Source organism: Thalia democratica, chromosome 8 (assembly GCF_965202585.1).
Source record: "Thalia democratica chromosome 8, ktThaDemo2.hap1.1, whole genome shotgun sequence".
Taxonomy (NCBI): Eukaryota; Metazoa; Chordata; class Thaliacea; order Salpida; family Salpidae; genus Thalia; species Thalia democratica.
Window position 1 is genome coordinate 27,406,021 of NC_139172.1, and position 16,882 is coordinate 27,422,902.

The 16,882-nt window shown below is 26.2% G+C and overlaps 1 protein-coding gene across 1 annotated transcript; it reads right to left on the reverse strand.

The window, feature by feature from the left end:
* Positions 1 to 650: 650 nt before the first annotated feature.
* On the reverse strand, positions 651 to 16,010 carry LOC145842597 (flotillin-2-like). The gene is made up of 10 exons (XM_082950066.1): positions 15,929 to 16,010; positions 15,574 to 15,655; positions 12,858 to 12,948; positions 12,312 to 12,435; positions 10,801 to 11,033; positions 10,294 to 10,413; positions 7,498 to 7,712; positions 2,956 to 3,139; positions 2,420 to 2,569; positions 651 to 1,262 (listed from the first exon to the last, which is right to left on the reverse strand). Exons 1-10 carry the CDS (start codon positions 15,975 to 15,977, stop codon positions 1,233 to 1,235), a joined length of 1,278 nt encoding a protein of 425 aa, XP_082806192.1. The 5' UTR covers positions 15,978 to 16,010; the 3' UTR covers positions 651 to 1,232.
* Positions 16,011 to 16,882: the final 872 nt, after the last annotated feature.

The window sequence follows — 16,882 nt, forward strand, 5'->3', positions numbered from 1 at the left end:
CGTGAGTATATTATACAAAAAAACTAAAAAAATATTTAATACAATTAAAAGTTACAGACTGAGGGTAGGGGTTAAAAGTGATGGTAAAAGTAAAAAAATTACTATTGAATTAATACTTAAAAAAAAAGAAAAAATTCCAAAAATAAAAATACCGACCGAGGTTAAGGGTAACAGTGATAGTAAAAAATAACTTACCGACCGAGGGTAAGGATTATAGTGATAGTAAAAAACTATATAAAGAAAAAATAATACAGAAATCAATAAATAAGTGAAAAAAATATTAACCCATGCAAAAATGTCTCCGTGCAAAATTGTCTGCTCGTGCAAAAGTGACCCTTCGTTGAAAAGTAGCTTCGTGCAACTTTGTGCCCTCGCACAAATTAGTCTTTGTGCAAAAGTATCTTCGTGCAATTTTATGCACTCGTTCAATTTTGTACGCTGCTAATTAGACAGCTACCCGTGTTAAATAGTATAAAAAAATTAATTAGTCAAAAATTCTTTTTATTTATTTTTCATTTAGTTTAACTTAAAACTTTTCTCACTCTACATAAATTGTAGTATAAAAAGTAGTAAAATTAAATAGTTATATACAAGTAAATAATCAACTTGTAACAAATCCTAAAAACAATGTTAATAGAATAGATAGTTCATTCGAAACTGTTCCGATTTTATTAGTTTATTCCCTGTTAAACATTACATATAACTTTGAAAAATTTAATTCAGACTAGAAAACTCAAAACAAAACAAGATTGAAAGAAAAGAAAGAAAAAACAGAAACAACGCAAGTACTTTCCAAGTTTGAAGCAAACAATTCGTAGGTGTACAAGTTCAAACATATTGAGCGAAGTTAACCCGTATGAACACATGCAATATCGGATGTACAGGTTTCATCAACATCAGCATCAACTTCAAGCTGAATGTGCATTAAATGTGATCCTTGATTATTTTACACGTAAAAACAAAACAGCTTTAAACAATAAAAAAACTTAGTTTGTTAGTTGATAAAATTTTTTTAAATATTTTAACTGAATAAAATGTACATGTTGCAAATTCAGACACTTAAAAAAATTTGCGTAATTTTTTTCAAATCCAATATCTTTTTTGTTAGTGCATTGGTCAGTAACATAATTATTTTAGATACAGTCAAACAGAGATTATTTTGTAGAAAACAGAAATTTAAAAATCTAAAAAGGCAAACTAAATCATTTTTAGGTCATAGAAAAATGTTCAGCTTATTTCGCTCCAGGTAGTTCTTTGAGCATCTGTTTAAAAGTATAAATATTATTTAAAGTAGCTTATTATAAAACTATAAAAATTACTTTTGTATTTATAAATTTAAACAAAACTTAGTTATTTAATTACCTAAAACAGTTGAAAACTTTTGTAAGTAAATCTAATTAAAATTAGATTGCTCGTACAGTTGAGTCAGCATAGTGCTTTAGTTTAGTTATAAATATATAAGGTTTAAAAAAATCTGATATTTGAAGCCATATCTTGATACTTTAATGGTTTATAACGCTATGTTGAGATAAGTTTGGCTTCAAATAATGATCTAAAGGTATTTAAAAAAAATTAATATTTTTATAAAAAAATAAATAAAACTGTAACATTTTTATTAAGGAGTATTCTAAAAAGTCGACAAGATACACCACAAACAAGTCTTATTAAGTTTACAATAGCTATTAATAAACTAGAGTAGTGTATTTTGATTACGACTAAGAAAAAAACCTTCTTTTTTAAAATTGAAAAAATAAAGTTTATTTAGAGATACCTGCTTAATTTTTTTACCTAAAGTTGTTAGAATACATTCTACCTTTATTTTAGGCCCTTCATACAATTCTTTGGTCTACTGATTACAATCATAAAAATATTTCAAACATTTATTTCTTAACTATTATACTTGATTTCAACTTATATAGCGGATGAAAACTGATAGAAACCATTATTAAACACTTACATTTTTATATTGCTTTGAGTTTTTCAAACATCAAACAAATTATTAACATCTCAAAATAAGTTCTTAACTAGTAAATGGATTACTGGACAAAACTTATAGCCTAAAAAATAAGAACTTGAACTCTATAAAAAAAAATGTTAAGCAAATAGAGAAATTCTTCAAAATTCTACAATTTTATAAGTTGTAGCAGTAATATAAATCATAGAAATATATTTGATATGGATTCAAGTATAACTAAATAATAAATTTAAAATCTAAAAGTTTCTTTAAGGTTTATAGACAAATCATTATTTCAGAGTAACCTTCCAAACAGCAAACTTGTTAATACTATTTTTTTTCTCATTACTTCGTCTTGAGATATAGAGAGTTGAAAATGATACTCAGTAATCAATTGTCTACTACTTTGTATGATTTGCTATATCAACAATAAGACAAATTAAACACATGTAATTTTCAACCGACCTTTGAAACGTCGACGCCGGTAAGCGCCTTGACAGCAGGGGGCATCTCAGCCAACAGCTTGGTGACTTCGGACGTGGTGTCGTTTCCACCGCCTCCTATCATCACAATCTCGTCGACCCTCGAAAGCGGAGCCGCCACCTCTGCTGCTACCTGTTAGAACGTGTAAGACTTTTTGTTGCACGCTATTTCAAGTACTTTGGGTAATGGTACATTTTAAATTCTAAATCTAGAGACCACTATTGTTTGTTTATAACTTTTTTTCAAAAATTAAATTTCATGACATTTTAAACGACAATGGACAGGTATTTTAGCACAATAACACATTCAAAGCTACTAATTAATAATGATGTGCAAAAAATTAACTGAATTTTAGATTTTTGTTTTATTTATTACACTCTCTAAACAGAAGTAAGAGAACTAGTAGTAACTTGACAGCTCAATTTTTTATTCACTGAACTAAACCGCTTATAGTATTTCCAAATTAAAAAATCAACCACACAAATGTGTATGAAACCAGCAAAATATTCAACACTCACCTTGGGAAGAGCATCCAGCACGAGGGACATGAGAGCGGCGTCGCCGTACTGCTTGTACGCCGAAGCCTTCTGCCTCATCGATTCGGCTTCAGCCTTACCCACCGCCTCGATGGCCGAGGCTTCCGCTCCTCCGATCAGCTTGATTTTGTCCGCTTCCGCCCTCGCCGCCTCCACTGTCTTCGTTCTGATGAGGGTTTGTTTTTTTAAATGGTGTTTGATTAAACACTTTGTTAGTTTTATTTTTCAGCTCAAAGTAATTGCAGTTGTATTTTTCGAACAAGTGTCTTTGTTCTGATGCGTTAAAATTTGTTTGTAGAAATACATTTTTAACAAGAAATTAAAAATGTTTTAATGAAAAAATATACTTAAAAAAACAATTGAGAATAATTAGTAGAATCTCATTTAATAAATTTTTGACCAAAACCTTCAGTTAAATATTCGCATCTGCAAAAAGTGATACAAACACATTTCAGAATTTTTACAGCGGGTATGCTAAAAGCTTTTATTTAGTTAGATTCTTTTTATTGTTTGTTATAACTGATTAGCTGAAACATATAATTAAGTTAGATACTTTATTAATTATTATTGCGACTTTATTTTTAATTAGTCAAGTAAAATATAATATAAAATAATATAATATAATATAAAATAGAGAAGTACTATTTAAATTATGATGGGGTTTTTTGTTAAATTTTTCCAAACTTTTTATTGAACAGTTTGGTATCTTAAAAATGTTTTATTTGCATAGATATATAAATAACATTTTAGTGTTTTATAATTTTCGATAAATAATTAAAGATTGTTATTGCTATAGTATCTGAGAATTTAAAACTGGTGTTGAAATGTTTGACCTTTCAATTTATATCATCTTGTTATGCTTTATCTACAACAAATTACACCTGGTTTATCAGCTGTTGAAATATTTCAAATACATACTGATAACTTTGTTTATGATGAACTTAAAAATTATGTGTTACTTGCTTGATACTTTAAATTTTTTATTTATTTACATGTAGTATAAAATTCCTTTTCAACCTAATACTGTTATTTTAAAATTGTTACTGTTTAAAGAAAAAATTTATTTATAATATTATTTTTAATAGTTATTAAACTTAATATAGTTTTGTTCTTTATATACTTGTTACTGAAATTTTCAACTTAATGTTTCTAAGCCTAACTTTTTGGATAGTTCAACTTATTTACTATTATTGTTATGTAAATATTTTTCGAAGATAAACAGTTTTAGTCTATTTTCTAGGCCAACTAAAAACAAATTCAATCAGTAAAATTTAAAAACAAAAGAGAGTACAATTCTCAAATATTACTAAACTGATGCTTCGCAGAGCTTTATATTCCCTAAAACGTTTACAAGTTCTTAGAAAACAGAAGTAAAAGTACTTTTTTATAGGATTTTATATTAGAAGTAGAGAAAAGTTAGTGATACAAAATGACTTCAACAACTTATCATAAATAATTAGAAAACTGTAGAAAAATTCAAACAAAGCTAATTAAATTCAACTTGATACAGATTAAAAGTAAAAACAGAACTTAAATATGTAAACAAAATAAAAATCAAGCAAAATACAAACAGTCGACACCTTTCGCACTATCAACATAAAAGTTTGACATTTCTTTGTTTGGCATTCGCATGGAAACAAATAGAAAACTTTTTAAGTGTTTGCTTTGTACTTACAGCTTAATAAAAGTTTGAATATCTGGGTTACAATGGAATTTTAGAAAGTACTTTTTAATTATTTACACACATATCTTACAAAATCTTGTATTTTAAAGGACTTTTTTTTAAATAAAAATTATCAAATTTTATTTTTAGTTTTTATTTTTTTGTTAAATATCATTTACGTTTGACAATTATAAACAAAACAACTTTTGCTTATAATAAGCATCAAGTGACTATTAAAAAAAAAAATTTACAAAAAGTTAAAAGTAAAGTATTTCACTTGAACTTGTTTTAAACTTTTAATAATACAATCAGCAGTCTGAGTAAACTTTAACCACAAAATTATTTTAAAATTTAAGAAAAACTACTTTGGACTTATTACTTGCATTAAAAATTAAAATCAATAAAGTACAATAGTATTTTCAATAAGTAGTGCCTTTTACATAATTCTTAGCAAAAACACAAATCATTAGTGAAAAACACTTATCTGTCAAAGAACAATAGTTAATTGATTTAAATAACAAAGAAAACTTAAACTTTTGTAGTAAAGGTATGCTAAACAAAAATCTACTTTACAAAACTTATTGAAAAGTCACACGTGTAGTGGTTGATCACAATAAAAGCTTTACTAGTTTGATTGAAACTTATAAAGTGTTTTTATTAAATCAAGCCTAAAACCTAAAAAAAATTATTTGTATTTTTATAAACACATGTGTTTTTATAAATTTATTTTAAACTTACATTACTTACTAAACTGTTAAATTTCAAAACAAATTGCAAAAAAATTAAGCTTGTTTGTTTTTAAGTTTGTTTTAAACAAAAAAAAAATTCTGCTCATAAGGATTTTTAGATGATTTCATGGTATTGTATATTTAAAATTATTCAGAAAAAAATAAGAAATATATTAAATAATTATATAATATTCTTAACAAAATCTTTGCTTGAATTTTTTACATTATTTTATTTGTTTAAAAAAAACGAAACTAAATAAATTACTAACAGGCTAAAAAATAACTCTTGCATACTTTTATCTCAATTAAACACAAATCCTAAGTACTATAAACTTACTTGCCAAGGGACAATGACAATAGTTCACTAATCAATGTATTAAACAGAATTATCAGAGCTTATGCTTGCCAAAAACTAGTGTTAAGCAGCAAGGAAAACACGTTAATAATTCAGAGGTTTTAAAAAAACAAATTATAACAGCAGTATACAAATATAAGACAAGTGTATTACTTTAACATATTGTTATTATAAGCCTTATTAAAAACGTTATAATGATAGAGCAACTAATCATTGCAAACAACATTAAAGGTCGATTTCAAATAGATAAAGAAAGTCTCAAACAGAAAGGTTGTTCAAAATCAATACAAGTTTGAAAGAAGACCAGGCAAAGATATCGATCTAAAACAATACAGAAACGTGTTACATACTTGATTTAAGCAAACTTGTTCGTTTAACACAATACCAATAAAATCTACTTTAACAAAGTATTTAATAATATTTACAAACCAAACTTATTTGAATATTAAAAAGCAAGGCAGCAGGTAAATAAAGAAGCTGTACTCAACTTAACCCAGTTAAATTAAGCCTAAATAACATGTTTAAAAAGTTTTCAAAGATTATATGTTTTTTTTTAACTTCAATTTCAAAAACATGTTTTGTTTTTCGATTGATTAGAATTATAATGTCAGTTTAAGCACTTCTTTTCAAACACCAAATTCAACGAGCAACCAAGCCAAAAAAAAAAATCAACGCCAATTAAAACCGAATTCAAAGAAACAAACACGCGCACTTAACAGAAATAAGCTGAGATCAATCATACAGAAAGAACGCGTGAAGACGAAAAGAAACGCCCAACTCATGAAAATAGCTCGCATTCCAAACAGCCGTGCACGAGCTAGCTGGGGTTTATGCAATATTCATGAAGCGCTCACTGTATGCGCTTCACTTACAGAACACTTTTTATTCTTCTAAATACATTTTACCCAACGTGTATGCTTTTACTCGCCGCTAACAGCTTGATTTTTATCTTGTGTTTTTTAAACTTACGTTAATATTTAAAAGAGGAAAAGTATTTTAGCAATTAAAGATTTTTTTTCTGTGTTTAGATTTTCTTAACATTTGTTGTAGAGTAAAAATATTCACCTACGAAAAAACGCTAAACTATTCTTTTCTTTATTTCTAAAAACTAGATAATGCCATATTACTTCATTCAAAACAGTTAAAATCAACAATCAAAAGTCTGTTTTTTTTAACAACTATAGTTTAATACTAATGAAGAAACATTTTATAACTTTTATAAAACTAACTAAAGATTATTGACAGTAACAAAATTTACAAACACCTGCAAGAATCGGATAATTTTACTTAATTAATCACTTTTACAACCGATAAAAAATAATTAAAAAGTAAGACTTAAACACTTGGTCGCTTTAATGTTCAAAATAATCCTTAGTCTCTGCTTAAGTTATTATATATATACTTTATTTCCCTTAAAAGCAATTACAATACAACTATTAGACATATATTTTTTTTTCTGAATTTTATTCTTAACCCATCAGATACTTATGTAACTTTGTTTTCTTAGAAATTATGACATCAAGACTAAAAGAAGTACAAACAAATCAAAAAGAAACTTTAACATTTTCAATCATAGCCCTGTGCGCCTTGTAAGTACGCACATTATTGAACTACCTAAATAGTACAACCACAAACTATAAATTTCCTCCCTCGGCAAGTATCATATATTATACGGCATAGGATCTTTAAACTTCAGTAAATGCAAAAAAAAAACATTATAGTTTTTTTAACTGCAACATGTGCATAAGTATACAGAATTGAAAGAATTACTGTCCAACCTTCTTCCCTCGGCCAGCGTCTTCACCTTGTACGCTTCGGCCTCGGTCGGTTTCCGCACCGTCGCCTCCAGCTCCCTGTCCTTCCTGTCTATCTCCTTGGCCTCCACCTCGATCTGCTTCCTCCTCTGCACCACGTCGATCTCCTTCTCCTCCTTCGTGATCTGCGACCTCTCCTTGGCCGCCTGCAGCTCGTACGCCAGCTCCGACTCGGCTTGCTGTGAGGAAATGAAAGGATGGTAAAAAAATATCAGCTTTTACATACCCATTGACCATAAAGTACATCATCAAATTGCGATGAATAGACATAATAATAAATATAAATTCAACATAATGCTTTAGTTACATAACAACTGATATAAACAAAGTACACTTGCTGTTAGGAACTTTTGAGTTTAAGGAAAATTTCTAACAATAAATAGTACATCTTGATGAATTTACACATACAACATAACGGGTTTTGATTAACTTTACTGTAAAAAGGTGGACTCTTTAAGTGAAAATATTTACAAAGTTGTATTGAAATTCAGACTAGGAGCAAAAGCTAGGTTTCATTGTTTCCGCAAAAGTTGTTTTCAACCTATAAAATACGTCACGGGTCAGAGATTTTGTTCGGCTTGAAAGGAATAACAGAACACCACTGAATCATGACCATTTCGAAAGACTACAATTGCATGACATTCAAGTGAGCGCAATTCCAAGTGCCTTTGTGTTGGTAGTTTTATAAAACAAGAACTGTAATTTATAAACAAAACACTAAAAAAATAGTATTGTAGATTCACAGTTTCTTTTAATGAAAAAAAATATCTTCGCCAAATTGTGTATCGTAGTTTGTCTTTTTTTTAATAACTAAGTTGCAAAATTTTTTACTTCTAAATTAACTACTAGTTTTGTTCAATAGTTTCCTGCAATTTACTTTAGAACAATTTAAATTCGCATTAAATGTTTTAAGTTTAGGGTTTTAAAGGCTAAAGCGACTATTTAGTTTAAGTTAGTTCGTACTTAAATTAAGATATCAAAAAATCTAAATGTAATTTAGAAAAAAATTAACATCACTATGTGTAACATTATTTTATAAAACTTAAATTTTACAATCTAACAATTTATTTTCAGTTGATTTTTTTACAAATTAAAGCACACAAAATAAGTATTTGGAAAGGTTAAACAAGTAGCTTCAACAAAAAACACTTGTTTAAACTTCAGGGCGTTGATAAAAGTTCTTATAACAACTAAAAATTGACAAGTTGCACAAGCAATAACAGTAATCACAACAAGAATGGAAGAAAATAGCAGAGTGAGTAATGCAAGCACTTCCTTTTTACTGTAAGTTGCGCCTTAATATGTGTGAGTTCTCATATAAACTTATACAGGTTTCTTACAATTGTTTTTGATAATTATGAATTTTATAAATATTACTTTACTTTTTTTATGTATCTATACTGTGGCGGTTTTTATATAATAAAAATGTTTGAATAACAAAGTGTTTATAAAATAGAAATATATATAAATAGGAAACTTATGAATTATAAAAATTCAACCATTTTCTATCATCTTTACTATATTTAACAAAGTTGTTAATATTTGTAAATACTTTAAATTTACTTTATTTTAACATATATTCACATAAAAAAATTTTTATAAGCGTATCTTATTACACTGGTATATTTTTCATTAGCGCAACAGTTTAAAATTTAACCACAACTTTTAGTCAAATCACGCTTTAAGTCTGGTGAAAAGTACAAAACAAATGAAAATACTTTAAAAATCCAAATTTACAAACTTTGCTCTCACATATATTGATCGATAGGAGAATACGAATGCGCCTTAAGCATAAAAAACAATTCAGAAAACCACAGGAATTTCTTTACTATATACTTCTATGCTAATAATTACTTTTTATCGAAACTTAATATTTAATGAAAAAAGGGAACTTTGAAAATTAAAAGGTAAAATAAAAAGTAATACTTTTAATAAGCTAAATAAAAAAGTAAAAAACAAAATTGTGTATATAATACATCACAGTTTGTAAACACATTCCAAGTTTTACAAACAGAAAATACATTCTAAATTTTAGATAAGATGAAAAAAATGTTGTTGGTGTTTATGTAAGTCTTTAAAAAAAGTAAAATAAGAATGCTAAACATCACGTTTAACATTTTTAGCAAGTCAAAACTTTAATTTGGTTTATTTTTAGCACCATAGATTTAAATTTAATGATCTAAGTTTGAGTGATTAAAAAACGTTTGGTTTTAATAAAGGTTACTTAAAAAAAAAGCTACAATAACTTACTAAAAAATTGTAATAATAGATTATAAAATATAATCCATACACTTCAAACAATAATCAAGTTAAAAAAGCATTTAGTAAAGGTTTTTAATCTTAAGTGGCATTTCATCAACTTATTACCATTTAAACTAGAAACACTTAAATTTATATATAACTTTGAACTAATTAACAACAATAAACCTTTTTTTAGTACTGAAGATAAATACTTATTTCTTTTTAGATAAGCATTTCATTGCATTGCATTATACTAGAACCCCAATACATAAAAATAGAATTTAGGAATAATTGAGCTGGCAAACTTTGAAACTACCAAATTAAGATATATTAGTATGTTATATGGTTATAAAAACACTTAGATACTGATTAAAAACAATAAAAAGATTTAATATTTATAATAAAGTAATTACTTTATTATAATGAGAAATTTCAAAAAAATATACTTTTATATCAATATTAAAGTAAAACAATTGTTATACAGGATTTAATTATTTTAAAAACAACTTTCTAACTTACCGCTGTGTTGACTTGTTTCTGGTATGCCGCCGCACTCATTTTGTACATTCTCTCGCTATCCGCAACTTTTGTGTCTGCTTCAAATTTGGCATCCATCAGAGTTTTGTCGCATTCGGCTTCCTGGGAAGAACAGAAAAAGTGTCGTTATATAATAAAAGTCAGTAAGTAGATAAGTTGGTGTTGACACCAACATAAACTATCCAAATTAGCTTTATTTTACTGTAAAACAACAGAATAAAAGATCTTTATAAATGATAAAAATGACTTTAGAATTAACAATAAGTCAAAATATAATTGACTAATATTAAATTAAAAATAACCAAAATTTAAAATAAATATATAATGACTGTTACATATCTTTTTAGATTTATTTAAGCACTGACGAGGTCTTTGACCGAAACTTATTCTACAATTTCATTATATACTAATGAATTTGTAGAATAAATTCATAAATATATAATATAAATTCTAATAAAAAACCACACATTCCAAACACAGACTACTCACCACAATGCCGGACTCCTTGAGCGCCTCGGCCACCCCGATGTCGGCGTGCCCCTTCACCACGGCCGTCTGCGCCCGCCCGATGCTGGTCAGGTAGTCCACGTCGTCCACGACGTCCTTGATGACGAACGACAGGATCTCGATGCCCATCCGGCCCACGTCGGGAGCGGCCACCTCGCGCACCAGCGTCGCAAACGTCTCCCTGTCCTGGAAGATCTGCTCCACCGTGAGCGTGCCTGCGTGTGACGTCATAATGCTTGTAAAAAAAATAGGTGTGTACAATACACACTTAATGGTATTTATAACTTTAAAAACAATATTTAATTTGGTACGCGTTTCACAAAAAAATTGACATTTTTTATTACTAATCGCTTGAAAGTTTAATTACTAATAACATTTTTTGGTGAAGCTTCTACAATATTTAAAATATATATGATCAGGCATTTGTAGCTTCATATTTGTTTTTACTGGCAGCAATAAAATTTTACAGCATAATAAGCTGCTTAATATTTTTTTTTACTAAATTTAAAAATTGGTATTTTACTTAATAAGATCTAACACCTAGTATAAATAAAACGAGAGATATATTTAAATGAGCTGTTAGAAATTTAAGTAAAAAACTAATTTCATTTAGTACTACTATATAAAACAAAGTGGTTATCAAATTTTATTTTTATTACTTTTTGAGATGTGAAAAACTATATTTCATTTCAACTTTATAATTAAAAAAAGATAAATATTAAAAGTTTAACATAAACTTTGCTACAAATATGAATTAAGTTTAATATGTAACCATATTTATTTGTATTAATAGATTTATCTTAAAATAAATTAGTTAATAATCATACATTTAACCAGAGTAATTTAAATTAAATTATTTAATTCTCATTAATAACTAAACAAAAATGTAGCTTTTTTCATACAAATTCAATGAAGTAAAATTGTTTTTGTTTAAAACTTATGTTTAAGAATACAGCATAAAGGAACTAAAGCCTAGCTAATAACACCTTTGTATCATTCAATGTACTTAGGAATTTCTTTGTCAAAAACAAACAATAGACCAATTATTCAACGCTTAAAAGCTCTATAAGTTGTATGCTGAATGCAAGCATCATACAAAATCAAATTAAAGATTTAATAAATCTAATAAAAAAAATAATTAAATGTTATTGAATGTGAAAAATTACCACAAATGTTTTCTACATTTATTTTTTAACAAATTTTATATAAATAATATATTAAAACAAGAATATTTTATTGCTTTTAAATTCAATCATTTATCCATTAACAAAGTTTTATTAAAAACAATAATAATCTGTACACCATCTAAAACTTAGTTTATATTTTACATTTTAACCTCTTAAGCAAGATATTATACAGCAAATTTAGGCTGTTTTAAGTTTTGTAAATTACAGCTCAAAATTTTCAGTGCTTCTACAAGAATTATTGAAAACAAATATCATTAAAGCATTTGTTATTATAACACCTCTATGAACTAACATAAAATGACTAACCAAGTATAGCACGAAGATGGCCTTCTAATGTTTGGAGCAAGATTGACTCAACATCCGAAACGCTTTTTCCGAGGAACTGTTCACAAGCCGTGGCTAGAAGTTCCTTGTTTGTGATGACTTTAACCTGTAAGAAATTGTTGAAAATATTTTAGGTTAACACTTTAAAATGCTTCATCTGTAGAGTAAATATACAGATTGGTATGGAATAATAAATACATTACTATTAATGTTTATTTACTAATTGCTTCGTTATTTATACTAATAAAATAAAATAATTCTCAGTTCTAATAAATTTATTTAATTAACTTTAGGGTAAATAAAACCGAAATGGTGTAAAATAATACATATCATGTATTTTACATAATAATTGTACAAACTAGTGAATTGAATAAACACAGTAAGTTAAATAAACAAAATTTAATTTAAATAAAACTATAGACTTTTTTTGCAGGAACTTAAAAATATAATCCTATCTATAAATCATATGAAACCAATGATTCTTGTAGAAACAAAAGGATATGTTCACTATCAAAACAAGAAATTTACCTGTGCAACACCAGTGACAGTTAACGGAACACCTTGAGCTGTTTCTACATGCTCACAAACTGGATTGAGAGTCATAACTTCTAATGATAATCTGTTAGTTTATAAAATATGACTTTTCAGTTTGTTGATGTACTTGATTTTTAGTGAGATTATAAATAATAATAATAATAATCAAGATTAAACAATTTTTCAAATACTTTCATTCCAATAATTTATGGTTTAAAAAGTTTGACAAAAATATTTAAAAAGTTTAGACTATTTTCATAGTCTAAAAATAATCATTATCCTAAATCTATTGAACAAAAATTTAATAATAAAACATTTTAAGGCCAATTCATGTTGATCTTATTTGAAAAATATATAAGTTAGCTAGCAGTTGTTTTTTAAAAATATTTTTTTTAATTTAAGGCCATAGGGGGGGTCTACTTTGTTTTTTACAACTTGATCTTATTTTGTAGAATTTAATCTGAGCTATCAGACACTTTTAACCGCTTAGAAAAACTCAAAGTAACTTTTGAGATATAAGCGATCAAAGAAAGGGCGTTCAATAGGTTCCTTATGGAAGGCGAAAACTAAAAATGCAAAAAAAGACTATTTCACTAAAAATCTATCTCCTCCTTCGTTTTTTGAGTAATCTTTCTCAAACTTTTACAGAATGTGTATCATTAAACTTTAAAGAGATCTATTGTAGGAATTTTTTTAATTTTGAGTAAAAAAAAAAATTATTGTCTAAAAAATACCCTTTTTTTTAGTTTTTTGTGGATAAAATTTTTATTTTTCAAAATTTCAAAAATTCCAACATTCAGATTCTTCAAAATATTAAAAGGAACATTTCCCGAAAATTTGAAGTCTCTAGGTCAAAAAATGAAGGAGGAGATAGGTTTTTAGTGAATTTTTAAATTTCCGAGAAAATTGACCCCAAAAAATTTGCGGTCCATACCTTTTTATCGGAAAATTTTTACAAAAACTTAAATATCTCAAAAGTTAAATGATGTTTTTGAATTCTATAAAAACTGGCTTGTAGTTTGAACTTAAAGCTTTCATATAAAAGCCAAAGTTAATTTTTGTAAAAAAAATGTTGGACCCCCCCCTATGGCCTTAAATTAGTTTTTGATATAAAAGGGTACTTTTAAATGTTCCCAGTATATTTTAATCTTAATACTAGGGTTGTTACTTTTGAATCAAAAAACTGTCAAAAGTCATCCAGAGTTTTTTAAATCCTTAAACAATCTTTAATATTCTTTTTAATTAAAACAATTTTTTCAAAACCTGTAAAATCAAGTTAGGAACAAAATCAGTTACAAAATATCAAAATATTGAAACTGAACAAGTGAATCTCACTCAAGATATAGAAAAAATAAAAATGGATCAAGAATTTCAAAAAGTCTTAAAACTATCATGGGTTTCAAAACCATACTGGTATAAGTTATCCTGAGTTGAAAAAAAACCTGAGTTTGCCTGAGTTTTTAAAAAAACTACAAACTGTCCTAAATTATCTTGAGTATCCTGAGGGTGTGACATCTATGTAATAGTTAACAATCAAAGTATAGATTATTTGAATTTGATAAAAAATTTAAACTTAAGTCACTCATTTTGAAAATTTTCATTAATTAATTTTGTTTAGCTCAAACTAAATTTACACTATATTATTATCAGTTTTTAGTAAGTTTATTCTGATGATGATCTAAACAACATTAATTAACAAACATTTCAATTTGAGTAAATTTGATTTCTTCAAAGTTGAAAGTAAGCATTTCATAACCATAAGTAAAAAATTATAATTTTTAATGCCAATTTTAATTATCTATTTTTTAATTTAGCTTACAAATAACCACCAGTGTTAGTTTTGTAAAAAAAAATTGAACTCATATGGCTATACACTTCAACAAAACATGTTTTGTTGTTGCTATAAAACTGTTGTTAACATTATCAAAATTAAAAAAAAAGATAAGATAAATAAGAACAAAATGATCTTACAATATCAACGAACAAATCTCTGAACCAGAGAAAAACATTAAACTTCATCAAGATTGTATTTAAGGCTATAAATTAACTTTGGCTTTTATATGAAAGCTTCAAGTACAAACTACAAGCCAGTTTTTATAGAATTCAAAAACGTCATTTAAATTTTGAGTATTTAATTTTTTGTAAAAATTGGCAAATTTTTTGGGGTCAATTGTCTTGGAAATTAAATTCAATAAAAATCTATCTCCTCCTTCATTTTTCAAGCAATCTTCTTCAAATTTTCAGGAAACGTTCCTTATAATAAAAGGAAAAAAACTTAACTTTAGAATTTTAGTAATTAAAAAAAAAAAACTTTATCACAGAAATTAAAAAAAAAAGTTTTTTTTTTAATATATTTTTACAATTTTTTTTTAAATTCCAAAGTAACGTTTTTTTGTGTATAAAGATTAGACTGTGAAAGTTTGAAGAAGATTGCTTGAAAAATGTAGAAGGAGATAGATTTTAAATGAAATAGTCTTTTTTCGCTGTTTTAGTTTTCCCTTCCCATAGGGAACCTATTATGCAGCCCAACTTAGACTGGTCATATCTTAAAAAATAATTTGAATTTTTCAAAACGATAAAAAGCATCTTGAAGCTTAGAAAAAACTCTATAAAATAATTTCAACTTGTAAAAAACATGGTTTACCCCCCTTATGGCCTTAAATATATTTAAAAATAAAAATAATACAGACAAAAATGCAATTAAACCGACCTCTGGACTTCAGTGACAAAAGCACAAGCCCACGCCCATCCTCCAATAACATACTTCTTACCATCATTTCCATAACATCCACCTGGAAAAATATAATGGGAGTTTATTTAAAAATGCTTATAAATAAAATTATTTTAATTAACATTTCTAAATTCAAAAAATGTACCTTAATTATAAGATTTAGAATAATTATCAGTCTATAGTGTAATCTGGTTTTAGAAAGCAGACTTTCAAATAAGTGAACAAACTTTCTAACAATACACCTTTTAATATATATAACCATATAAAACAAATTTAAGACAAGCAAAATTAAACAAATAATAATTAAAAGAAAAATTTGCATAAAATTGCTTACCAGATACAACAAGTGCTTCATTTGGTCCAACTGTATGACACTGACCCATTTTTATTTAATTGTAGTATAATTAAATAGAACTGTGTAAAAAAATTAATTAACTATAATTAAATATTATAGATAAAGGCATGAATTTAGAATATATACCATTTACTTATAAATAATTTCTAATCAACCTTTAACCCATATCAAGAACAATTTTTATTGTGTTATAAATTTATCTTTTGATAAACATTTAAGTTTTTAGACTTTTATAAGTTTATAAAGAAGAACAAAATGTCTAACTTTGATTTATTCAATACAATTTTAAAATTAGGTTTAGTAATTAAAAGCAATTTGGGGATATATTTTATGTAAGATTAAATAAATCTTTTATATTTAAATTAATAACTGTTTAGAGATAATAAAAAGTAGCACATGCCATAATTTATCATCAAATAAAAATTTAAATGTTAGAAAAGTCATAGTATATTCTCTATTAATTTAAACTTTGAAAAAACTACCAGACAGTTATTTTTTGTAAACTTTACTTTGTAAATTTATAGATACAAGCAAGTTTTAGTGCTTAGATAAAATTAATAAATTTCAAATTAAGTATAAATTTATAAATGTTGTATATACAAATTTAGATTCTAGGATACTGCATAGTATTCGATAAACTAATAGATTTTGTAGTAATAAAAATTGGTTATTATACTATACATGGTTTTATTACTATATATACTACTAAATTTATAGAAGTAACTAATTTTTTAGTTGTTTTGTACAGAAATATAAATTTTTTAAAGGCTGTTTTTTAGAATACTTTTGTCTTTATTTTTGTACAACATTAAGTAAAATAAAATTTCAAAAGTATTAAATTACAGAAGATATACTGATGGTACTATTTAAAATCTGTTTAATAAAAAAAAATTCTTAAATCTTAATAATACTTAATTTTTATTTTTACAATAA

Coding starts and splice junctions, on each gene's coding strand:
- LOC145842597 (XM_082950066.1), bottom strand. CDS start 15,977: ATGGGTCAGTGTCATACAGTTGGACCAAATGAAGCACTTGTTGTATCT. Junction 11,034..12,311: donor CCATCTTCGTGCTATACTTG/GTTAGTCATTTT, acceptor CGTCACACGCAG/GCACGCTCACGGTGGAGCAG. Junction 1,263..2,419: donor CCGGCGTCGACGTTTCAAAG/GTCGGTTGAAAA, acceptor ACTTTTAAACAG/ATGCTCAAAGAACTACCTGG.